This window comes from Bombyx mandarina, chromosome 21 (genome assembly GCF_030267445.1).
Source record: "Bombyx mandarina strain Sakado chromosome 21, ASM3026744v2".
NCBI classification, from domain to species: domain Eukaryota; kingdom Metazoa; phylum Arthropoda; class Insecta; order Lepidoptera; family Bombycidae; genus Bombyx; species Bombyx mandarina.
Window position 1 is genome coordinate 9,981,075 of NC_143227.1, and position 26,767 is coordinate 10,007,841.

The 26,767-nt window shown below is 34.6% G+C and overlaps 2 protein-coding genes across 3 annotated transcripts in view; one reads left to right on the forward strand and one right to left on the reverse strand.

Annotated features, from left to right (window-relative positions):
- LOC114248250 (actin-binding Rho-activating protein) overlaps positions 1-16,689 on the forward strand; it is a 44,827-nt gene extending 28,138 nt beyond the window's left edge. The window contains exons 4-5 of the mRNA XM_028181436.2: positions 13,043-13,135; positions 13,851-16,689. Coding sequence (XP_028037237.2) covers positions 13,043-13,135; positions 13,851-13,964 — 207 coding nt within the window. The 3' untranslated portion in view covers positions 13,965-16,689. The remainder of the gene's footprint in view (positions 1-13,042; positions 13,136-13,850) is intronic.
- A 6,150-nt stretch (positions 16,690-22,839) lies between these two features.
- The window catches only part of NGR-A28 (neuropeptide receptor A28), a 42,781-nt gene continuing 38,853 nt past the window's right edge, over positions 22,840-26,767 (reverse strand). Inside the window, exon 8 of one of the 2 annotated variants that reach the window (XM_028181437.2) lies at positions 22,840-24,152. In XM_028181437.2, coding sequence (XP_028037238.2) covers positions 23,973-24,152 — 180 coding nt within the window. In that variant the 3' untranslated portion in view covers positions 22,840-23,972. The remainder of the gene's footprint in view (positions 24,153-26,767) is intronic. The other variant, XM_089736233.1, reaches the window with a different exon arrangement.

Here is a 26,767-nt window from a genome sequence, read left to right on the forward strand (position 1 = left end):
CTTAGTGGGAACTGGTTAACATTCATAACTATTTTCTTCGGTTTTAGTGAGTTGTACAAAAAGCAAAACTATTTTAATTCTAATCTCGCCTTTTTTATTGTCATAATATTATCTTCGACGTTTAGAATGCTTTACATTTTTCTCGGTCACGAACGACATTTGAATATTGTGCTCTCTACCATCTATTTTTCTATGAAAATGTATGTATAGTTTTATTTTTGTAGTTTTGATCACATTCTCAATTTATTTCTTAATTTATTCTTTTCTATACCAATGGCCCCATTATTCCCAATAGATTACTTGATATCCCATCATAAAATTTTAGGCCATATTAAAGAAGTGTGGCTTAACTATGGAGGAAAGATCTTCCACCGAGCGGATAATGTTGCTCGGTAGACCGACGGTCCGACTGTTGTTGTTCGGAACTTGTATATATGTAAACTTATTTTGAAAATGTCGTAAGCGAGATTCAGGCACCCGTCAAATATCTTGCGTTGTATGATGACTACCCGCCACAACTGATATTCATGTATATTAACTGCTACTAACATAGCCTTGTGGGATATAGAAGAAATTTAATTTTAAGTTCTGTATCTCCGGTGAGGTAAAAGATTGATACAACGGTCGGCTCTCATGATGTTCCGGAGATGGAATGCTTCAGTTCAGTGGATAGGTCCCCTCCTTCCAGCAAGGAATGATGAATGTCGAAATATAATATGTTTTATTTGTATATAAACAAGTAAAACGTAATTTAACTTACCTAACTCCGTTAATTTATACTTCTACTATGACCGTATCATTTAGAAATCTCAACAAAAAAATATAGCTTCGATATATAAATAACACTGTTTGAGTTTTATGAACAAAAAAATTACTCACAGTGAGGTTCATTCAAAAGTGAACGTGAACGAAGTTCAAAAACCAATATTGAATGTATATTTTCCTATTTAGTATGTTCATATTGAATTGTAAATTTCCTTATGCTAATTAATTGGGTTTATTTGCTTCCAAGAAAACGTGGCACCTAATTAAAATAGCTCTTAAGACCTGACATTGAAGCAGTAAAGGGGTCGTCTTTCTTACTTTGATAAGACAAAGAAATTAAATCGGAAGTTACTACAGTTCCGAAATGAAAAAACGCGCAATTCTTTTGATAGTAGATTTTTCTATTATCCATATCCATATAGTAAGCTACGTGAGAATAAAAATAAAACACTTTTTGTAAATTTCGTTCGTAACTTTGCATTTTTGATTTCTTTAAATGAGATTAGATCCAATAAATTATTAAAAGTTTTTTACATTATAATTTTTTCATTAGTAGCTCATGTGTAACACTTATTTTAAATATTCACGCTTCGTGCTAGTGCGTAAATAAGGCTATGCATCATGATAATTGCCTTATCGTTACCGCCGCTGACTACTTCCTGAATCCTGAGCATACAGATCCATCAGATCCAATAACTTTTGCATTAGACGCCTTCAGCTCTAACACTAGGAGCAGGCTTAGGGACCCCGGTAACCGTTCTCGTCGAACTCGACAAAGAGGTCGACGTGCAACCTAACCCATGCATCAGCCCGCTGAGTTTCTCGCCGAATCTTCTCAGCGGGTCGCGATTCCTATCCGGTAGTAGATTCATTCGCGAAGCAATTGCTCTTGAGTTGTTAGGTCTCCTTCGGAGGTGCTCGGAAAGTTGTTAGCAAATCCCACACCTCCTGGCTGAGCCTTTGCTCGCCCACCTGTCCTGGTGAAGCTGGAAAGGCCTCCGGGCCACCGTTAATCTTTCAATCATAAAAAAAAAAACGTGACCCTGTCTGACGCGGTGATTTCTTGTCATCATCGTTCGTTTCGTAAAGCTATAAGCATTCATTTCTTAAGAAAAGACTTCTCTTGCATTTTTCTTTCGTAAATAAATCGAAGATTATTGAAATAGCATCGTCAATTCTATATTTGTAGCATACTAACAATTTATTTGTCTAGGTTTCTTCGTTATTTAGTATCTCATGCAAAAGCTCTCAAAAATTGCATGTCTTTATCTAAATAATTCAGCATCTGGGATTGTTTTAACGTGAACTCATGGAAAACAAACTGCTAGAACTCAATACATTGTTAGATATTTCGCAAATTATTATTATTATTTATTTAATTATTTATATATTATTATGATGATATATTTAAAGGTCGCATAAACGATAAAAAATATAATAAAACCAAGGAAGCTTGTCACAAAAACAAACGTATTTCAGAGCAACTTACCCATATGATACCGATCCTGCTCGGAGGAAAGACAGCCATTTTCGCATTACGGAGAGATTTAGAATCTTGCATATTTATCTTGTGCGTTATAGAAACAATGGTGACCCTTTTTTCGAATAGAAACGAGCTTGAACAAAGTACCTACAAGATTGATTAGACTGAATACTATTAGGTTAAAACTTCCCAATGTTATTCAAAGTAACTTCTTGATAAACGAGATCTTGATTGACTTAGTGAATAATTCGCAGGTAATTGTAACTATACTGAGACCTTAGAACTTATATCTCGAGGTGGGTGGCGCATTTACGTTGTAGATGTTTATGGGCTCCAGTAACCACTTAACATCAGGTGGGCTGTGAGCTCGTCCATCCATCTAAGCAATAAAAAAAAAAAAATCAAAGATTTTTTTCTCCGAAAAACATATTTTTGCCGTCTGCCAGATGGGAAGTGGTTACTGCTAAAATACCCTTCGTTAGCTTTGTTTCAGAAAATAGGTACTTCGGAGCGCTCCGGAAATACCTAATAAGTTTACTAATTAGTACTTAGTAAGTTTTAGGCAATTTTAAAATGCTTTTATTTTATAAAAATAAATTTGTTGTGAGTTTGTCAGCTAGAGTATAGGGTGATATCCATTTGATATTTTCTAATAAATTCTAGAACTAAGCCCTAGAACGTTATCACAAAAAAGTTACTTGCAACTTGACAGCCCAGTATTGTCGGAAGATTATAAAGATTAGGTAAATTAATTTCCATGTACTGACAACCGGATATACATATTTAATGCCAAATTATAATTGGGAGATATACCTATATCTTTAAAATTCGAAAAATGAAAAGCGAATATAAAAAAAATATTTCGAATCTATACATTATTAAAATACATAAACAGTATAATTAATCTTCATACCACAATTAATACCAAATCCGAATTTAACAATAACAAAACGTAACAGAAAGAATTCTCATCGGTATTTTCGCAACATCAAAACGCAATTAAGACGAACAGAAATAAATTTTGTGGTAACGAGACGGGAGGAAGCCGTAAACCAGAACTAGAATTACAAAGCATTTTTATAGCTGCTATGAGATTTTTATATTTCCGATCTCCCGAATTTCAAACATGCCGGGTCTTAGGGTAGGTAACGTTACCGAATAAGAAGACATTTAAAAAATCTCGACCGCAAAATGATTATGCTCATATATAATTTTTGTTCAATGCACGCTTTATAACAACACTATTAAAAATCAGGTGACGATCGCGGTCAATGATCTAGGATGACGTGTTCATCAGATACCTGGATAAAAGACTAAGAGTTGTCTTTTAATTCGGTTTTTTTTTTATTGCTTAGATGAGCGGACGGGCTCACAGCCCACCCGGTGTTAAGTAGTTACTGGAACTCACAGACATCTACAACGTAAATGCGCCACCCACTTTGAGATATTAGTTTTAAGGCCTCAAGTATAGTTACAACGGCTGCCCCACCCTTCAAACGGAAACGCATTTATGCTTCACGGCAAAAATAGGCAGGGTGGTGGTACCTACCCGCGCGGACTCACATGAGGTCCTACCACCAGTATTTTTCAGTTAAGGTATTATATTTCGATTGCATTGTTATTGTAAAACCCTACCAAGTAATAGGCATAATCAAATTACTATAAATATTTTTTTTTTATCTCAGTCACATAATACTGTTTCCCGTTTATATAATACTGAAATCTATATATTAATACGTGAAGCAAAAACTTTGTATCCCTTTTTACGAAAATTGCGCGGACGGAGGAGTATGAAATTTTCCACGCTTATAGAGAATATAGAGAAGAAGTGCACAATGCTAATATTTTTTTAAATAATGCATAAAAGATACATTAAATCAATAAAGAAAACATTACACACACTACATACCATGTATTTGACGCACACACGCATGCATACTATTTATTGTCAAACTTATGTTCTTGACGTTTGTTGTCATACTGAGAATAGATTAAATATAGTTTGTCTTTGTTTAATATTTTTTATAGTATAGTCTTGGCGTTGTGAGTATAGAAGTATAGAATACAATCATAATAGTGTACAAACTTACAATTCCAATTAATTATAGTCGAATTTCAACTACTGCGGGACCTCTAGTTACTTTTATTTGTTATCCTCGCTGATCTAGTAGGCAGTAGTGCACTAGTGATTCTGATTAGTACGAAGCCCTGACTCGGTTTCCGGTCGGAATCAGTGTCTTTGTTACATAATATGATATAGTGGATCTATTTCGTTTGAGATACCACCCATCCCATACGCCAATGAGTTTTTCGCCAGTGGGTCGCCATTCCAATCCGGTAATAGATTCTGTGAAGCTCTGCTTTTGCTAGGGTTAGTGTGTGAACTCTCTGACGGTCGTGAGTTCCTTTCCGCGAGAAGCTGAAATAGTCAATAGATAGAATAATAGAATAGAATAGTAGAGCAAAAAAAAACTTCCATTTCAACCTGGAGAAGAATGAAAAAAAAACGGTGTTTTTATATATATATATTTTTTTTGCTTAGATTGGTGGACGAGCTCATAGCCCACCTAGTGTTAAGTGGTTACTGGAGCCCATAGACATCTAGAACGTAAATGCGCCACCCACCTTGAGATATAAGTTCTAAGGTCTCAGGTATAGTTACAACGGCTGCCCCACCCTTCAAACCGAAACGCATTACTGCTTCACGGCAGAAATAGGCAGGGTGGTGGTGGTACCCACCCGCGCGGACTCATAAGAGTTCCTACCACCGGTAATTACGCAAATTATAATCTTGCGGGTTTTTTTTGTTCGAGAAAAAAATATCGTTCATTAAATGGAAATACACTAATAAATTGTTGACAGAGTACGCTTCATGAATTATCCCAATTTACTGCTTCACCTGTTCGGTGGGAGCTCGCGCGATGAGTAAAAAGGTTCACTGAACAGCATTCTTGGCGTTTTATGCAAGTGATTCACGCTACGTTTGTGCCAAGTGCGTCGTTTCAATGTCGTCGAAGCTTAAAGAACAAGATGCATACGTACTATTCAACGTTTAATACGTCTGTTTGTATTAACAACTAGCTGACCCGGCAGACTTCGTAGAGAGACTTCGTAGTGCCTCAATCGATAAATAAAAGACCTAAACTTCTGTATAAAATAAACTTAAAACAAACAAAAGGAATCCGTCCAACGGGGACACATCAAAGGGGAAAAAAAAATGTTATTGTTATTTAATTCCGAGCATTTTCATATTTATCTACCTTTTACACCTTCTCTGGACTTCCACAAATAATTCAAGACCAAAATTAGCCAAATCGGTCCAGCCGTTCTCGAGTTTTAGCGAGACTAACGAACAGCAATTCATGTTTATATATATAGATTACTAGTGGCTCCGTAGTAGTCGAGATTCGACTATAGTTAATTGAAATTATAAGTTTAAACATTATTATGGTTCTATTGTCAAACACTATTATTATAATATATAATATATTCGATAATATAATCACAGTATTCGTCAAAATTGCACTATAGATCAATAATATTAAAGACAAAAAATATTTATCTATTTTCAATTCGACCATAGATTTTAAGCAATAACAAAAGTTTCCCAATTGAAAGTAAACAAAAGAGTATATTTTTATGTATGTGTTGTGTCAAATACATGGTAGTGTGTGTAATGTTTTCTTTATTATTTTAGAGTATATTTTATGCATTATTTAAAAAAAAATTATGTGCTTCAGTAACCACTTAACACCAGGTGGGCTGTGAGCTCGTCCACCCATCTAAGGAATAAAAAAAACGGAAATGTTCGTAAATTGATCTTGATTATGGTATAAAACTCATAAAACAATGCTATCTTACTAAATAAATCGTGTAACATTATTTTGTTGTTTGGTTTCGAAGCCTCAGTAAATATTTACCCCAAATTTAACATCGGTTAAACCTTTTAGGCGTAAAAGCGGAGCAAACAAAGTTGACATATGAACTAAGTACCGGCCAACTCATTTTCACATTTCATCACAAGCGTTAGGGTTCGAATTATTTAGCGTAATGTTTTAAACGTAGGTTGATATTAGTAGCGTTTAGTTACTAGTAGTAACTATTTGCCGAAATTCTGCCCTTGTTTGTCCATAAACAAATATGGCTGCATTTACCACACAAATACTTCTACACCTGTTAAAAAGAGTAAGAGCAGTTAAGTTTTTGCAGCTATAATAGTGTATTTTAAATTTATTTTCCATTCATTTGGTGCAATTACTTAACCGTATTCTAAATAATTGACTTGTACCTACCAGGAAACAGATAATATTGAATAAAGGTTTCTCGCACTGAGCTCAATTGAATTGGATTTCGGGTAACTGTTTGGAACTGCGGTTTTGATATACACATAATAACAGAGATACACTTTTTGCAAATGTTACTTTCACACTATCTATTTAAAGTGCAGCGTAGATAGCACTGTAAGGCGGACCATTTGGACCCCATTAGATGCAAACCGCGCAGACCTAAGTTCAATTGAATGAACGTTTCAATTGAAATTGATGAGAGTGAAATTTCACGATGCGCGCGCACCGTGACACAAAATTAACAGAAATGAAGTTGCCCACTAAATCGCTCATTAACTTGGCGAGTCTGAATATAGCCGCAGGTGAACTTTCGCGCATGTACACTCGTAAAAAAAAGTTTTATTAGCATTAATTTTTTCGTAATATAAATGACAAAATTATTATTGAATACAATTCATTCTAAATATTATTAAATTATGAACGTTACATATTTATTATTTATTTTTTAATATAAAAAAAAAGAAATAAATTGAATAAAAATAAAGTATAACTTCTTACGCGCGTATATAAGTACACGCACCCTTTTTTTTACCTATCTATGTTCCAGTATCCTCAAGGGGCTACTTTGGATTTACTCTGACTGATGTTCAAGCTCACTAAGCTCAAAAGGTTTGCTTTGCTTCAGCAATTCATCTACCATCGGGTCGAAATCGAGACCCACTTAGCAAGCCCGGTAATCCGGCGAGAAACTTACTGGGTTCTATGTCTATGTTTTTTTTTTTTTTCGGTCGTGGCGCCGACGACCGCCGGACCGGCGTCCCGAGGGGGAGGGTGATGGTAGAGATGTGCTCCGCACTAAACGCTTCACTTTCCCCCTCTGCCTCTTCATGAGTTCTGTCTCATGCGAGGTTTGGACGTTGGTTGTTGAGCGACAGGAGGCTTTAGTCAGTTCGACTCTGACATGCCCCGCCGCCTCCTATGTCTATGGGTTAGCAGAGCACATCGGAGTTGAACTACTTTGAATGGCCTATAACTTAACGACCCCTCGGATGTGGCAGAACTCACCCGAGATCGACCGCTATTTATAAACCTCATCGTGGCCTGTTTTTATGAACGACGATTACCATTTTCTTGGAAATTCATTTACCGTAATTATTCAATAATAAAGTATTCATTTTACATTAAAACAAGCAGCGAACGAAATGTAATATCAGACAAAGCCTTTGTTGTTTGAACGATTTCTAGTATTACGAATTAGATTAAAATTTATTTTCTGTAATCTGTTTCCATTGGATTGTAGATATTAAGTCTGTCAACTTCTCCCAAAACGTTTAATAATCAGACGCTAGGTTATAATTTAAACAAAGAGCTTTAAAGACTTTCAATAGTTGATGTAATTTATTATTGAACAGTTATTCGAAACAGTTTTAATGAAATCATAGCTACGTTAGTTTAATGTAATATTCTGCTTATTCACCACAACAGATTCACTAGTAAAGAGTTCATTTTGCATGCACGCACGCATATATACCTAGTCAGGTCATAAGTATTGTCACACAGTAAAAACTTTTCTTTTAGAATGCTGGCCACAAAAAAGTTTATTGAATTCGAATTTCGAATTGTTCATGAAAATAAAAATGTATAACTTTTAGAATTTTACTCATTTTTAAATATGGAGTGGACGCTTAAAGAAGACCGTGTTGCAGTTATTGCGTTGCATCGTTGCGGTTACGCGCCAATTCAAATTTTTAACATACTGAAAATTTGAATATAACCAAAAGATTCGTTTATCGTACCATAAAACGATACAATGAAGACTCTAGTGTAGATGACAGGTCAAGAAGTGGTCGCCCTCGCTCTGTTAGGACTCCAGCAGTGATAAAAGCTGTGAAGGCGCGAATTCAAAGAAATCCCAAACGTAAGCAAAAACCGTTGGCCCTTCAGATGGGGTTAAGCAGAACCACGGTGAAAAGGGTGTTAAATGAAGAGTTAGGGCTTCGGGCATATCGAAGAAAAACAGGACATCGTTTGAATGCTCGTCTAATGGACCTGAGACTGAAGAGATGCCGCGCTTTGTTGAAGCGGTACGCGGGAAAAAAATATCGGGAAATTCTTTTTTCGGATGAAAAAATTTTTACCGTAGAAGAGAGCTACAACAAACAAAATGATAAGGTGTACGCACACAGTAGTGAAGAAGCGAGCAACCGTATTCCACGTGTCCAACGAGGTCATTTTCCATCCTCGCTCATGGTATGGTTGGGAGTTTCTTATTGGGGCTTAACAGAGGTACATTTTTGTGAGAAAGGTGTAAAAACGAATGCAGTTGTGTATCAAAATACAGTCCTGACGAACCTTGTGGAACCTGTTTCTCATACCATGTTCAATAACAGGCACTGGGTATTCCGACAAGATTCGGCGCCAGCTCATAGAGCGAAGAGCACACAAGACTGGCTGGCGGCGCGTGAAATCGACTTCATCCGGCACGAAGACTGGCCCTCCTCCAGTCCAGATTTGAATCCGTTAGATTACAAGATATGGCAACACTTGGAGGAAAAGGCGTGCTCAAAGCCTCATCCCAATTTGGAGTCACTCAAGACATCCTTGATTAAGGCAGCCGCCGATATTGACATGGACCTCGTTCGTGCTGCGATAGACGACTGGCCGCGCAGATTGAAGGCCTGTATTCAAATCACGGAGGTCATTTTGAATAAACTTTAGTGTCATAAGAATCTATGTTTTGTTAAGTTCATTTTGGTATATGAATGGTTACATAATGAATAAGCTTGTTTCAATTATTTTACATTAAACATGTGACAGAATTTATGACCTGACTAGGTATGTATATTAGGTAGGTAGGTATATATGTATATAGGTTACGTACAAATGTTCACGATTGACTTCCACGGTGAAGGAATAACATCGTGTAATAAAATTGAAACCCGCAAAATTATAATTTGCGTAATTACTGGTGGTAGGACCTCTTGTGAGTCCGCGCGGGTAGGTACCACCGCCCTGCCTATTTCTACCGTGAAGCAGTAATGCGTTGCGGTTTGAAGGGTGGGGCAGCCGTTGTGACTATACTGAGATCTTAGAACTTATATCTCAAGGTGGGTGGCGCATTTACCTTGTAGATGTCCATGGGCTCCAGTAACCACTTAACACCAAGTGGGCTGTGAGCTCGTCCACCCATTTAAGCAATAAAAAAAAGGCCTACCAATACATATCATTTAAATTCAATCATACTTTTCAGTGACAGTCTTGAGTTCTCCTACAATAAATAATCATAAATATAAACGAAGTTGGACGCACACTCTCATCAAGCTCAGGTCATCATCAGGTTCCTTGTATTATGGGAATCATAAGAAATTCAGACAAAGAGCAAATTAAACCTGTTGGAGATCGAATCCACGATCCTTGGCTATACAACATTTTTATTTCATACGAAACAGAGGGAATGCGCACAATGACATCAATGCTCAAAAGAGCGATACGAATTCTGTACCATTGCGGGAAAAGACAAAGAATGTCCAATCTCAATTAAATTATATCTTATTAGAGTATTTCAATTAATTGTACGTTAGCTACAAATATCATAAAATAATCATTTTCCACACTAAGCCATTGTATACATATCCGCCACTCAACTGTAGGTATTGTACTAAATAGCCATCCTACCTTTAAAATGCTCGACTGTAAAACGCTGGGGAAAACCTGTTGATACAAAAAGTCCCTCCCACGGGTAAATTTTGAATTACAAAACTTTTGCAATAACTACAACTAAAGCAAATTTTGAATTATTTGAATTTGATTTCATCGCTCTATATGTCATGAGGAGGGCCTGACAATAAATTGTTTGTCTTCTCACTTCGGACTCGGGCTGAACAAGATAATGTGAACTAACCTAGTAGTATCATGATTTAAATATTATTATGTAATTATATACAATGTACTTCTCCTTTTTCAAAATATACCATGTTTGCGTAGCTGCTACAAAAATATCTTAACACACGTGTAGCCAATAAGTGGGAGCAATTCATTATTATTTTGATAGTTTACGAAAAACTTCCACGATGAAGCAGCACATACATCGAGTAAGAAAATAAAATCGGATAATTTTTTCCGCGAAACAATTAAGTAAGTTCAGCCACAAAGCTTTACATGTCTCTTTTTGTCACAAAAGGTAACATTTCTTCACAATATTTTATAAATATCTTTTATCGCATTTTGAAGAACTCGTTAAAATCAAACTTGTTAAAATGAATTATTTTTTGGTTTTCGTGGGACGTAAATACTTTCATTGTTTGATATCACGTTTTTTCTTAAATTTTTTTATCACATTCGACCTTTTGTATTTTTAGCATATTTTTTTGCAAAACAATATTTACCTATCGTAATCGATTCAACTAAAATTCCCGCCAAAACGTGACATGAATGCACCGCGATACCGTGACATTCATAGAGTCCAGCGCCGTGACGTCACTCGACATTCCGAGCATCGTCACGCTGTCACGGCCAAGATTTAAAATTGGAACCAGTTCATGCCGGATGTGCATTAGGGACGATATACTATCGATAAAATACTGAGATTGTGTTTTAACATTAAAACGATTCCCCGAGTTTTGTTGATCGCTATTTATACTATATAGTAGATAGTTATATTGAAATAATATATTGTTTAACTGAAAACGAAATAAACTCGCACAGATTATACAGGAGTATACTAGATTAAAGTATACTCTATTCTACATAAATGCCATAAAGTTCAGGAAGATCTGTCTGGATAATCGTAAAATTTAGAATCGTAGAATTTAAAAAAAGCCTAGATTACGCTGTAATTACAATTTGCGATATTTTTACAAAATGTGGATAGGCAGGCAATTATAGTTGAAAACTCATAATTTTTTAAACACATTCTATTATTTTTGCTCCGTTCCGAATTATACTTTGTATGGTAGTTATCGTAGCGAATATTTTCTATATCAAAGTCTATTCACCATATGAATACAAATATAATTTATCATCATAACACAAACAAAACATCAACATAATATCACACACAGAAAATAGAAACATAAAAGATAACCAGAAATAGATAATCCAAATAACTAGCGCAAATGTTATTAATGATATTGGGAAAATAATTAGCAGGATATAGAACAGAAATTTGAGAAGAAAAAACAAAATACAGTCCGCGTCAGAACTCAGACCTGACTGTGAGTGTTTTTCAAATTTTCAAAATATTCTTAATGACGTATCACCTAAGCGGCCAGGCGTAATACGTTTTGCAAGTTAGTTTCGTACCTTAGTTTCTCTCATTACATAAAAATTACAAACCATAAATACATTATTATTAAATTATAAAATCTATAGTGAATATGCATGTTTCATATTATGATTTAAACGCTGTGTGTTATTTATGAATTTGTTAATCGGAATACTGGAAAATTCGGAGTTACGTGGAAATAACTATGGCGCCAGTCTACTTACTAGTGGTTGTTTATTTGAGATGACCGCGATTCCGAGCTCGACTGCCCGTAAGGTGATATCGTCTGATTTTTATCAGATCCATCAGGTCAGACCCGTCGTCAGAGCGGACTCCAAACACCCCTTTATCATGAACGATAATTAAAGTTACAAATCGTTTTCTAACGTATTTGTTTATATTACGCCATAATTATTATTGATAGATTGCATAGATAGGTGATGGAGCTCTTGGCTCGTCTGGTATTGAGTGGATTACGGAGGCCGTGGACATGATCACTTGAATGCACTACACCCATATGTGGTCGAATTCTCAACTCCATTACTTTTCTTGTGACATTTGTAGAATATGTACCAATGAGTTTTTTTAAGCGAAAATTAACTCTAAGTATAGGAATATAAAAGAAGCTAAAGTTGAAAACGAAATTGAATTTCAACATATTGAAAGGTTCCAGAAATCGCTAATCGTATTAATCGAATGAGTACTGAGACAGGGTACGACACAATATCCCTTAAAACCTCTTGGGGTTTTTCGGAAAAGGCCCAAAATATCCAAACGAATTTAAATGTTTTCGAAGCAATTTTGTTTAATGTACCTAAGTACAATTTGTACACAGTTATAATAGTTATCTGTACCTAACATTTGACTCAAATAGAAACTTTTCAAAAATCATAATTAGAGAATGCGATATACACACTCGTATTTATTGTTATCATTTTGAGGTTATTAGTTCTATAAAATCGATATTAATTTAAATGTAATCCTCGATATTTTACGCCAAGCAATGAGCTGAAACCGGGTACTATTAGTTATTTAATTTTTTAATTAAAACAGTACGTCAAGTTCCCCGTAAAATACCAATGGAGTAAAATTTATTTTAGTTGCAATTGTGAAAATCGTTTGAATTTCGTGTAACATTCCAAGTTTCCATCGAGTTTAAATTACTTTAACTATGAAACACATTTTACTTTACTGGCTTGTTAAAATTTCTTATTCAGCTGATTACAGAAGAGTTTACCTTTGCAGATATACACGGTGATATCGGACAAGCTGGTCGGGATACTTCTGAGAACGCGGAAACATCAGCTAACGTACTTCGAAGGAGAAGTATTATTTCAGGTAACAAAGGAACTGGATTAATCTTCATTAGTGTCTTGCAAGCCTTACCTTTGCAACCGGAACACGTATTAGTACAGGCAGATCGTCTAATGAATGGAAATCCAATTCAGCACAATACAGATAAGATGCTGTTTTTTGTTTGTTGTTCAAGCGACGCGAACCTACCGGTGTCCATACGCGAGTAAAAACTTTTCTTAGGATAAGAATACACGAAGAAACAGAGTACAAAATCAATAAATCGAATTAGTTAATTGGTCCTAACCGTAATGTAGTGAACGTATTTGTTGAGGTCCGCCTTTAATAAGTTTATATGCTATTGTCAGAAGTCAGGTGAAATTTTCTGGTCTCTACTGCTTCTATAGCACTAAGGCATCATGAAAAACGTTAATGATTAATAATCATTTTTTAACTCTTTTAGATATTAGGAATAAAAATATAGTATATTGTTTTTTTTCTTGTACTTTATATGTGTGCAAATTTTATAAGTTAATCTGATTAACTTTTAAAATTTGCACACGTGTCTTGAAGTTGGTGAAACTTTTTGTTGTAAGGTAATTCCATTACATAATTACGTAGCTAGGAACAGTAAGTTAACCTAATAAATAACATGACAAAATAACGATAGTATATTTTAATTTGCTATAAATTCCGAATCGATTCTTCGGCACAGTCGTTTTACTGTTCTGACTGACTAAATTGTGTTATACTTTTTCAGAAACGTGACGATGATGTTCCGGTTTTCCTCATGCAACCCATCGACGATATAAGAACGTATTGCAACAACAAAGCGCTTCAGGCCAGAAGATCGGTGTCGCCTATGCCCAATTAAAGCGGAAAAAAAATTGAAATAATCTTTAGGATTGCCGTGAAACATTTATAATTGTAAAACTTAAAACTAATTATGTTAACCCGATAAGTGTGTTATTATGAATACGTTTTCAAGTACTTAATTAACTTTCAATATTATTACGATTGTACATAATAGTAATATAATGTTTTTAAAAAAAGTCTTACTGGCTCTAGGCTCTTTAGTCGATTAGTTATTGCTGCTAGACCGAAACATCGAGAGAAAATATTAAACAATATTTAATGATCATTTTCTCAATACCACATATTTAATTGGAACTTCGTGATCTTGAAAATATTTAATAGGCTCTAGGCTCTTTAGTCGATTAGTTATTGCTGCTAGACCGGAACATCGAGAGAAAACATTAAACAATATTTAATGATCATTTTTTCAATACCACATATTTAATTGGAACTTCGTGATTCGTTGAAAATGTTAATTACCGTACATAATTATTATTTGCTCAAAACAACAAATCGTATTAAGTTCAAGAACCTCTTTGTTCACGAAACTGGGCGTTAATTTATTGTCTATTCCCATTGTTTATTCCAAAATTTGAATATTGTTATTTCAATAGTGTATCAGTCATAAAATATATATGTGTGTGTATCTATTTATGTGTAACAGGAAGTAAGCTAAAATATTCGTAAGAATCTTAAGGTGTCTTTCGTGACTACAGAAAACCAGATGAAAATGCGCTGTTTGAATTTCGGTCAACAATTAAACACTTTGGTCAAATTATGGTAGGACCTCTTGTGAGTCCGCACGGGTAGGTATTACCGCCCTGCCTATTTCTGCCGTGAAGCAGTAATGCGTTTCGGTCTGAAGGGTAGGGCAGCCGTTGTAACTATACTGAGAACTTAGAACTTATATCTCAAGGTGGGTGGCGCATTTACGTGGTAGATGTCTATGGGCTCCAGTAACCACTTAACACCAAGTGAGCTGTGAGCTCGTCCATCCAACTAAGCAATAAAATAAAAAATCTTAGAACAACTTTAAATGCCACAATGATCAAATACTTTTTTAATTCTATAGACAAGTGAACAAACTCACGGCCAACTTAATGCTAAGTGATTGCCGGAGTCCATAAACATCTCAAACGTGAATGCCGCAAGCTACATTGAGATATGAGACTTAAGTCTCAATTAGATAGGCTTTCAAATGTGTAATACCCAAATTATTGTGAATAAAATCTTATACCTCTGAAATTAACGTCATTACAAAAATACGTTATTAGCTCCTCTAAAGTATTCTATCGAATTTGAAATATTTGTGAAATGTATTTTCATAAATAATGGGCATGTCTTTCTTTTTATTAAGGAAGTTGCAAATTTGAGCCTTTTCAACTTGTCCCGAAAGGCCCTTTATGTTCGTAGTCGTGAGCTGATAAGATGTTTCAAAATCAATCTCTCGTGAAAATTGTTGTTTCGAAGTACATTAGTATTAGTTTTGCATAGGTTAGTCGTTAGAAATATAATGAAAAGAAGGGACCTTTTATTAGTTTCGTTACTAAATGTTTTTCTTTTCCCATCGGACTCGCATGGTAACTATTATGGCGGTTTCCTATTACAACGGTTCCATATTAAACCGGAAACGCTTTTATGAAAATCGTTATTTATTTATGTATGTTAACGAACCAACCGGAGGTCTTTTCCGTAGTAACTGTACAAACAACGCCCAATCAAACCGTTAATGTATCGATCCTATTTTATATTAAAACAAATATTGGATAACTCGTGTGAATAAATCGTTCCAGTAAAAGATTACTAAAATACATTTTCCTTAAAAAAAAAAACTACTGAATTTCAATGCAAGCGCGTAATGTAGTAAGTATAAATTTTAACTGAGCGGGGTTCCGGATCTCTTGTGACCTTTTGTATTGCTTTACATTACGGACTTAATATTACGAACACAATCACTGAAATTTCCAGTTTTGGAATATATGTATTTATTTTACATTTCTCTTTTGTATTATCATTTACATTTTTACTTGTATACTTTGGAAGAACAATGTGTCCTAATATTTTTTATGATTCATTCAGGATGAACAAAAAAAAATAGAAGAAATAGTTAACAACAGTAAACAGTTAACAAATAGGCAAGAACAAAACATGCTGTTTTGTTTTTGCCTATTTATATAGATAACTAAAAAAAGAATATCTATTTCTCAATAATATTGAAATTTTACATTAAATTTAGGGCTTCAAAAACAGCTACCTCACCATACCTATTTAAAATCATGGTTTGAGATCTGAATTTTCGGATCATTGTACTACTCTAGTCTTACTAGTCAAAACCCTAAATTAATTTTAAGTCGTTATTATGTTATAAAGGGAAAGTTATTAGATAAATATCGAAATTTCCTTTAGGACTAAATCTTTTGAAATTTAGTTACCCACATAACGTTTCTTAATCTTTTAGATTAGCTAATTTGTCATGATGAAAAGATGGATAACAAAATTGGCTAGTTTTCAAATTGATTAAGAGAATGCGATAAGTCTTACTAAATTCAACAAGTTGACGCACCTAGATATAACATATTTTATTAATTTGTACTTTTTATTACCATTTTTATACAATTTTACATAACTGTCTCAAGAAGCTTCAAGAAATAAATAGAAATTAACAAACTAAGGTCATATTACGTTGTCTATGTTTACTTTGTTTTTATTGATGTAGGTATTCAAATACATTTTTGTGAATTGATTATTTTTGTTTCAATTTAAATTAATTGTCATTAGAAATATATATTTTTGGAACGAAGTTCCTTATCGCGCGTTGTGAAAGGGGGCTAGACGGAAAAAAATCTTACGAAAAGTTGTCACGACACTTTTTAGATCCGTCATTCTGACCAATCAACGTGTAGGCGCTTATCGCGTGATATTGCTCGTATCCGATTGGTCCGCGTAATGAGTACAGTTTCTCGAGATAGCGTTTCAACAATAGTAATTTAGTTCATAGTATTGTTTTTTTCTTCTTCATAATGCCGTAATTTATTGTTATAACTTAAAAAAAATTATTACAATTCCTTCACTAATTAATCGAAAGGAACTTCGTTCCATCCGGGTGTCCCTTGACACCTCTGAAGTTTTTTTTTTGTTGCTCCTGTAGGCAGACGAGCATACGGCCCACCTGATGGTGAGTGGTTACCGTCGCCCATATACTTCAGCAATGCCAGGGGCAGAGCCGAGCCGCTGCCTACCGTAATGTAAAATGTAAAGGTGTTATGGGTTAAAGTGGGTGGGAGCATTGACGATATGTGTACATTACATATGTCTATGGTATTTGATAAATACTACACCAAATGATCTTGGCTTGATTACCGATTTACGCACATAAAAATAAATTGTAACAACGAACTGAAGTGTAATTGATTACTACTACTTACTATTACTATACTGGCACTTGTACCGGTACTATACTGGTACATATTACTACTACTGGCACTTGAATAGATTCCATTGGTCGCTGAATCTTGAATTTTCCTCAGCCTACTTGGTGGTGGTAATATCACAATACTTCGTGAAATTTGGATTTTAAAGACAGAGTGTATTTCTCTTTCGAAAATGTTTACTATAATTTTGCATACTAAATTTTAAATTTGGTAATGTAAAGGGAACAATTAACACGGCTATCGTGAATGGAAGTTTTGTCTCCTCTGCTTATATAATTACCGACACAACTTCGAGCATTTCTCTAAATATCTACAAACATTTTGTATAAAAAATCTGACAAAAGTGTACTGCATATACATATGCTCAAATTACTTATTCATTTCTAATCTTATTATAGTTAACATTTTTAATGAGTTATTTTTTTTAAACATATTATTCGTGCTATCTTATGCTTCATTATATATTTTTATAATGAAGCAATATTTATCCGGACTATTTTCATACTAAGCCTTTAAGGTAACATACTACTACATTTTTTACTGGTGGTAGGACCTCTTGTGAGTCCGCACGGGTAGGTACCACCGCCCCGCCTATTTCTGCCGTGAAGCAGTAATGCGTTTCGGTTAGAAGGGTGGGGCAGCCGTTGTAACTATACTGAGACCTTAGAACTTATATCTCAAGGTGTGTGGCGCATTTACGTTGTAGATGTCTATGGGCTCCAGTAACCACTTAACACCAGGTGGGCTGTGAGCTCGCTCACACATCGAAGCAACAAAAAAAAATAATACTAAAATGCTATATTAGAACTATGGAAAATATCGAGCAACATGTGTAAATTACGACAAGGAAAAAATATAATTAGTTTAGCCAGCGCTTGGGTTTGCTGGGTATTAATTAATTCGATGCGAAAGAAAATTGGAGATTTTTCTAATGAAAATTTCTTATGTAAGGAATTGAGTGTGATGATTTTGTTTTCAAATGATAAAATGTACGATGGTAAAATGATATGAAACTACAACGCTAGTTTACACACACTAACGTACCTACCATCAGTATATCCAAGTTTTTTGTTAATTGCTTATATGGGTGAGAGAGCTCACGGTCCACCTGGTGTTAAATGGTTACCGGAGCCCATAGACATCTACAACGTAAATGTCGCCACCTCCTTTGAGACATGCCTTTGTAAGGTCTCAGTTTTAACAGTACAACGGGTGCGCCGCCCTTCAAACCGACACGCATTACTGCTTCACAGCAGAAACAGGCGGGGTGGTGGTACCTACCCGCGCGGACACAAAATATAATTTTGCGGGTTTCATTTTTATTACACGACGTTATTCCTTCACCGTTGAAGTCAATGGTGAACATTTGTTAAGTACGTATTTCATTGGAAAATTTTGTACCTGCCGGCGGGATTCGAACACCGATGAATCGCTACATAAAAATGCACCGGGCGTCTTATCCTTTAGTCCACGACAACTTCAAAGTATTCCAAGTATCTAACTTCAAGTTTTTTTTGTCGGCATCGGCCTAGTATAGCGTCGTTCCATCTCTTGACATGGGTGTAGGTGTAGGTGACTAAGGGATTTACCGGAGACGGCATTGCTCTGAGTACACTAACTTTATTTGATTTCACCATCCTCTCAATTTCTAACGCGAAGCATTCGTGCATTCCAGTTTGTCAGATGCGTGTTACATGATACAATTGAAACTTCGACCTCATAAGATGGTGATGTCTATAGGCTCCATTAATCACTCTACACCGTATCGGTCATGACCATGAAATGAAATGAAATGCGTTTATTTCAGGCAACTCAAGCCCATAACATGTCACATACAATTACATAACATCCAAATAAATTTTTTTTATTTTTTTTTATTGATTAGTTGTGTGGACGAGCTCACAGCCCACCTGGTGTTAAGTGGTTACTGGAGCCCATAGACATCTACAACGTAAATGCGCCACACACCTTGAGATATAGTTCTATGGTCTCAGTATAGTCACAACGGCTGCCCCACCCTTCAAAGCGAAACGCATTACTGCTTCACGGCAGAAATAGGCGGGGCGGTGGTACCTACCCGTGCGGACTCACAAGAGGTCCTACCACCAGTAATTACGCAAATTATAATTTTGCGGGTTTGATTTTTATTGCACGGTGTTATTCCTTCATCGTGGAAGTCAATCGTGAACATTTGTTGAGTACGTATTTCATTAGAAAAATTGGTACCCGCCTGCGGGATTCGAACACCGGTGCATCGCTACATACGAATGCACCGGACGTCTTATCCTTTAGGCCACGACGACTTCAAATAAAATTAAAATTACAATTTATCAGAATGACTAGAAAACAAAAACAAACAAATATGAAACCAAATCAAAATTATTAAAATTTAAATTGTCAACTACTAATATAAAATTAAAATTAATAAAAGAACTAATACAATAAATAATGAAATAATGTTAACTGAGTAACCGACACCATACCAGTCACTCTGTTAGATTAATGAGAGACAGATGCTTATTACAACAGTGTCTTATATAGGGACAGTTCAGTCTGTTTGCAATCATGGCCAGGACCGTGTTGGAGCTGGCCCGCACTCTGACGTTCAAGAATCAATAAAAAACACACAATTTCGTAGTTTATTGGCATCTTGAATTTCAACTTTATTCACGAACTTTGTATTTCTTCAATATGGGTTTTATCCTTTTTGGAAAATAGGCATCTTTTTTGGAAACACATATATAATTTCTAATTTCTATAATTAGCGCATACTAGTGATCCCGCAGTAGTCGAAATTCGACTATAATTAATTGGAATTGTAAGTTTGTACACTATTATGATTTATTTTACACTTCTATAATCACAAATTTCGCCAAGACTACATACACTATAAAAATATTAACAAAGACAAACAATATTTAATCTATTCTCAATTTGTCAACAGACGTCAAGAACAAAAGTTTGACAATAAATAGTATGCATGCGTGTGTGCGTCAAATACATGATGTGTAGTGTGTGTAATGTTTTCTTTATTGATTTAATGTATCTTTTATGCATTATTTAAAAAAAATATTAGCATTGTGCACTTCTTCTGTATATTCTCTATAAGTGTAGAAAATTTCATACTCCTCCGTTCGCGCAATTTTCGTAAAAAGGGATACAAAGTTTTTGCTTCACGTATTAATATATAGATAAGGGCGGGTCGCTTTTTCGTTACTCGCGATTAGAGACATGTTTCTGCTCGAATAATAAGCAGTCGTGTCATCGCTAAATAACGTTAGGTGTATCAGCGACACATCATCCCGCAGGCGGGTACCAATTTTTCTAATGAAATACGTACTTAACAAATGTTCACGATTGACTTCCACGGCGAAGGAATAACATCGTGTAATAAAAATCAAAAACCCGCAAAATTATAATTTGCGTAATTACTAGCGGTAGGATCTCTTGTGAGTCCGCACGGGTAGGTACCACCGCCCCTCCTATTTCTGCCGTGAAGCAGTAGTGCGTTTCGGTTTGAAGGGTGGGGCAGCCGTTGTAACTATACTGAGGCATTAGAACTTATATCTCAAGGTGTGTGGCGCATTTACGTAGTAGATGTCTATGGGTTCCAGTAACCACTTAACACCAGGCGGACTGTGAGCTCGTCCACACATCTAGGCAATAAAAAAAAAAAACATCAGCGACGACCGGAGAATGTCATTAATAAATAAAGATGCGTCGCAGCCTGTTGCGGTTGTATTGTAGTATGTGCGAGCCTAATTGTACTCAAATGTTGTTACAAGATTCGCGATAATACAAAAGGATGTGTATAAAAAAAACAAAAGTAAATCCGTTTATTTTTTATTCGAAATTGTTTTTAGCACATCTATACATAGAAAAATTTACTAATTTATTTTTAGTTGATAAACGAATACATTCACCCTTAAAACTATTATCCGTGACATAATAATTCATCTTTGATGTGTATAAACAAATTTTCATTTAACACAAAATAATGTTTTAAATTTTCTAGAATTTTTTTTCAATAAATAATTTCTTTAATCAATCAAAAATGTTCTTCAATAAATACATAACAAACGAATGAATCTTCTTGTAATTGTTGTAATTAATTTTGTAAGCAGCATGGCTTTAGTAGCCTTCATGCCTTAAATCTCTCTAGACGTTGAGCGGAGCTTCTTTTTAGTTTAAACGAAATTAAAATTGGCCCACCTTAAAGGCCAAGCCGGTCGTTTTAAAGAGAAATATCAACGTAATCTTTATATTGACGACGGAGAAAATGACAGACAAAAAAAAACGGTGCGCGTGCAATTTGGTGCACGTGAATGAAGTGAAACTTCTTTTTCGATGCGTAAGTATTTTGGTTTTCTTCATTTTTCATCCTTAAATGAGATGAGATTACTCTTGTAATAGAGAATGCTGTGTATAAGAGATGCGATAGAAAAATAAATATATTTTTTAAATACTTCATTATAATATTGGACGCTACTCGTTGCTAATGCTCGCGCTAGCCTGTAACAGGTACAATACGCGCATGCGTTCGAGTGCACGCATTCACTCTCGCTCTGTCTCTTTCTATTCCACGGTAGCTTTTAAGGTTTAACGCAACCTTGTTGGAAGTCGCATTAGAAGTTTCACTTCACAAAAAATACGATCCTTGGGAACCTGTTTTTGAAATTTATTAATAATATTTTACTTTTCTTCTCGTAACTTATATATTATGTTAATTCTAAATCTTAATTCAAACTTGAGCTCGTTTTTATCTTAAATGGCCTGAATGGGAAAAATAAAATAAAAAAGATTATAACTAAACAATTTTTGTATTTACATTTCATACAATATCTATGATACATAATATATCACATAGATGATAGATTTGTTCGTTGAAATGTATTTTCGTTCACTGATTTTTTTTTTAATTGAAATAATGAATAAATAATGAATATCAAACATAATTTTCCAATTAAGATCTAAAAGTGTTTCATATTAAACATTTTTTAGCTCATCATCAACATCATCTAACAAAAACAAAGATTGTAAGATATGACAATAATCTATAAAATATCTTTCCAAAAGTACGCTATTTATAATCTTCACGAATTCTAAATTTATGACCTTAAAAATAGATATTTTAGTCTCTTAAGCTCCTTATAAGAAACCCGACCAATGCTTACTTTACCTTATTAGCTAAATATTATATAAATGGCTTTAATACTCTTTGGTGAGTGTTAAACCATTGCCGAACCAACATTACGATAATTATATTTTTAGCAAACTTATTCTTTCATTTTTTTAAATAGAGATATAATATATATTTTTTGCGATTATCTGAACGCGTACGTTATAACACTTCACAATATAGCTTACAATATAACGTTCTTTTTAATTCTTCATTAACATTTGTTTGGTAAGACCGTTTTTTCTAGTTAACAGATCACAACTCTACTTTAAGTATTATAAATTATATCGATTAATACAGAACTGACACAATACTAAATACAGTAAAATATCTTATTAGCTTAATGTATTCTAAGAAAATTTACAAAATTTCGATGAATAAACCCGTTTCTTCAAACAGTAAAATATACGTAACTAATGCACAACATCTGAACAACAATGATCTAAGATACCCAAAACGATTTCACTAGAATCTGTAAAATTTCACATACACATTTTAAAATATCACACCTAATTGAATTATTATTAGAAGATTATTAGAATTTTTAGACACATAACAGAATATCGAATTTCGTAATTTAAAATTCTCACAAACTATATTGTAGTTTCTGGGAACACCGAGATAACGAGTTCTCGCATATTCGCTGAAGAAGAATTAGAAAACAGAAACTATTACACGATAATTACAACAAAACAATAAACAAACACAATAAGTAGCTGGGCCAGGATGGTTACGTACAGCATAGGACAGAAGCAAATAGAAATCCTTAGAGGAGGCCTTTGTCGAAAGACAAGCTGTTAAGAGGAGAGATAAGCCGAATGCCGAGATATGTTTTAGTATAAGTTAATTTAACAGTTTTCTTACCTCTATTGTTATTATTTTATGTTTAGTTAAATAAGTTAAACTCTAACAGCTAACATATATTACATTACAAATAAAAAGATTCTATATAATATTATATAGGTAGCCTCCATATGAGTTCGACATAAAGAGGCTAATATGTTATACAGGTGACATAACTGTTGATTTGAATATTGGAACATTAGAAGAAGGAACATAAGAAATATAAAAACATTTTTGTATTTAAATGTCGTTTCTCTTTATAGAGCAACTCAATTTGTGCCATAGTTTTATCCTAAAAAAACGTTATTTTTTATGTGAATAAAATAATACATTATTATCACTACATAGTATAAAACAAAGTCGCTTTCTCTGTCCCTATATCTGTCTGTTCCTATGTATGCTTAAATCTTCAAAACTACGCAACGGATTTTGATGCGTTTTTTTTTAATAGATAGAGTGATTGAAGAGGAAGGTTTATATGTATAATGACATCCATTAAATAGTGGAGAAATCAATAATAAATACAGTTTCCGAAGTGAAGCGAGGGCGGGTCGCTAGTTTAATATAATTAATTCTAAGCGGAATACCATTTTTTTGGCGAACTTAATGTGAAATCATCGCAGCTGTGTGTTGGTTTCATGATGATCGCTCGCTCTCTAAATGAATGGTGGGCGCGGTATGCAAAAGGCTCGGAGTTTGTTCTCGGGGTAGTCAGGTCATCACGCGAATTCGAAAGACGAGCTCGTTTTCTTGACTGTAGAATCAATTTAACAATACTTAGTTAGCACGGTGTTTTCCGAGCGCTATGACATGTCCTTCTTCAAATGAGGATTGTGGAGAGTATTAAGCGGTAGGCAGCGGCTTGGCTCTGCCCCTGGCATTGCTGACCTCCATGAGCGACGGCGACAACTTACCATCAGGTGGGCCGTATGCCCGTCTGCCTACAAAGGCAAAAAAAAAACCACTGCCTCATTTTAATTCGGTATTTGTAGTAAGATGTCAATTTGAATTTAAAAAATAACTCATTACCAACTTTTGAAACGTTAACAGCGAAAACAGTCGCAGAGAATTATGAATGATCGCAGATCTCAAATTACTTTGAAAAATACTGTTGTTTTCCGAAACAAAGAGGTCGACGTGCAACCTAACCCATGCATCAGCCCGCTGAGTTTCTCGCCGAATCTTCTCAGCGGGTCGCGATTCCTATCCGGTAGTAGATTCATTCGCGAAGCAATTGCTCTTGAGTTGTTAGGTCTCCTTCGGAGGTGCTCGGGAAGTTGTTAGCAAATCCCACACCTCCTGGCTAAGCCTTTGCTCGCTCACCTGTCCTGGTAAAATTGCAAGGCCTCCGGGCCACCGTTAATCTTTCAATCATAAAAAAAAAAAACGTGAGCCTGTCTGACGCGGTGATTTCTTGTCATCATCGTTCGTTTCGTAAAGCTATAAGCATTCATTTCTTAAGAAAATACTTCTCTTGCATTTTTCTTTCGTAAATAAATCGAAGATTATTGAAATAACGTCGTCAATTCTATATTTTTAGCATACTAACAATTTATTTGTCTAGGTTTCTTCGTTATTTAGTATCTCATGCAAAAGCTCTCAAAAATTGCATGTCTTTATCTAAGTAATTCAGCATCTGGGATTGTTTTAACGTGAACTCATGGAAAACAAACTGCTAGAACTCAATACATCTATACTAATATTATAAAGAGGAAAGATTTGTTTGTTTGTTTGTTTCGAATAGGCTCCGAAACTACTGGACCGATTTGAAAAATTATTTTTCCATTAGAAGCCGACATTGTCCCTGATGAACATAGGCTACTTTTTTTTTGAAAAAAAAAAATTTATTTTTTTGGTTTCATGTGTGTTTTAATGTTTCCGAAGCGAAGCGAGGGCGGGTCGCTAGTCAGAGACCATAAACATCAAAGCGAAAATCCTACTGATCTGATACTGATTTCATATATCACGTTATAACGGAAGGAAATAGAAAGGTTATAACGGTTTTTTATTGGATTCTTGATTTCAATCGTGAGCTCACGGCTCATTTGATGTTAAGAAGGATGAGATAGTTTTCATTGTTAACGATTGAAACTTAGACTTCAGGTTTCAATGTGGGTGGTGACATTCACGTGTATGAGCCTCAATAACCACTTATCAGTAGATAAATCTGTTCTTCCTTCAATAATTGTAAGATCGACTATTTGATTGTCATTCTTTTTTATTCGTTCACAAATCTCCACATAAAATTCAAATGATGATGCTGATAAAGGCCCTAAACGTTTTAATCTGCTATTCATATTCGATCAGAACGCCATTTGGTCGAGAGAACTGAATACAGCAGATAATAATTTTAAAAACATTAATGATATTTTTTTTAACTAAATACAATTATTGTTTTCTGTATTCTTTTAGTGTCTTTTTTTTAATAAATGACTTTTCTTAATAATGGTACTGGTATATTTATCATTATATTGATGTTGAAGTGGAAAAGATAAAATGGGCGAAATCAGTAGCCGAACTGGGTCCTCGAGAGGCCAAATGAAGTAAAGAAAGACCCTTCAAACGGAAGGCGACTACTGGTGTCTTATGGACACGGAAATTACGTCGGGATCAGTTGAAAGATCTGGGGAAGGCCTGTGCTGAGGCAATAAAATATTTATCCACATCTGCCCAACTTATATTTGTGAATATATGTTGCAAAGATTGTATTGTAAAAAAATTAGATATTGTAGAACACTATTTATGTATATAAATACGGTAATAATACACGAAAATATCGAAAACCCACTTTGTGTCCCTGAGATTGTTGTTCAAAATCCATAAAAAATTATAGATGTTTCCTTCAATTATAAAAATAGTTAAATATGTAAATTAATATCAATGAAATTCCGCCATTTTGTCGTTTATTAAATTACCAGTGATACACTAAATTACAATATTGAAAGAAAAAACACAGCGCGCGATTATTTGTTATGGTTCGCCCAATCAAATTACTCATTCTTCATCAAGCTTTTATTTTATCTTTTCCATAACCATGAATACAGAACGATGAGCACAAAACAAGCCAAAAGATAATTTTAAATTTAAATTTCGAAACAGAACTCCACAGAAAATTAATTTGAAATTGTAAACTTGTAATTGTAAAACAAACGCCAAATAAATATATCCGTAGAGTTCACTGAGGAACGTCGAAGCAAAAACCGAAAAATGCATTTGGACTTATTTTTTTGGATATTGGCAATAGGGTGTTTTCGTCCCTATTCATAGCCATCTTGTATTTAATCTTAAAAAAATGCCTAAATACGCTTTAAAAACCTTTTTGAAACGCTCTGATCGAATATAAACGTTAATACACAATACCTATACAAT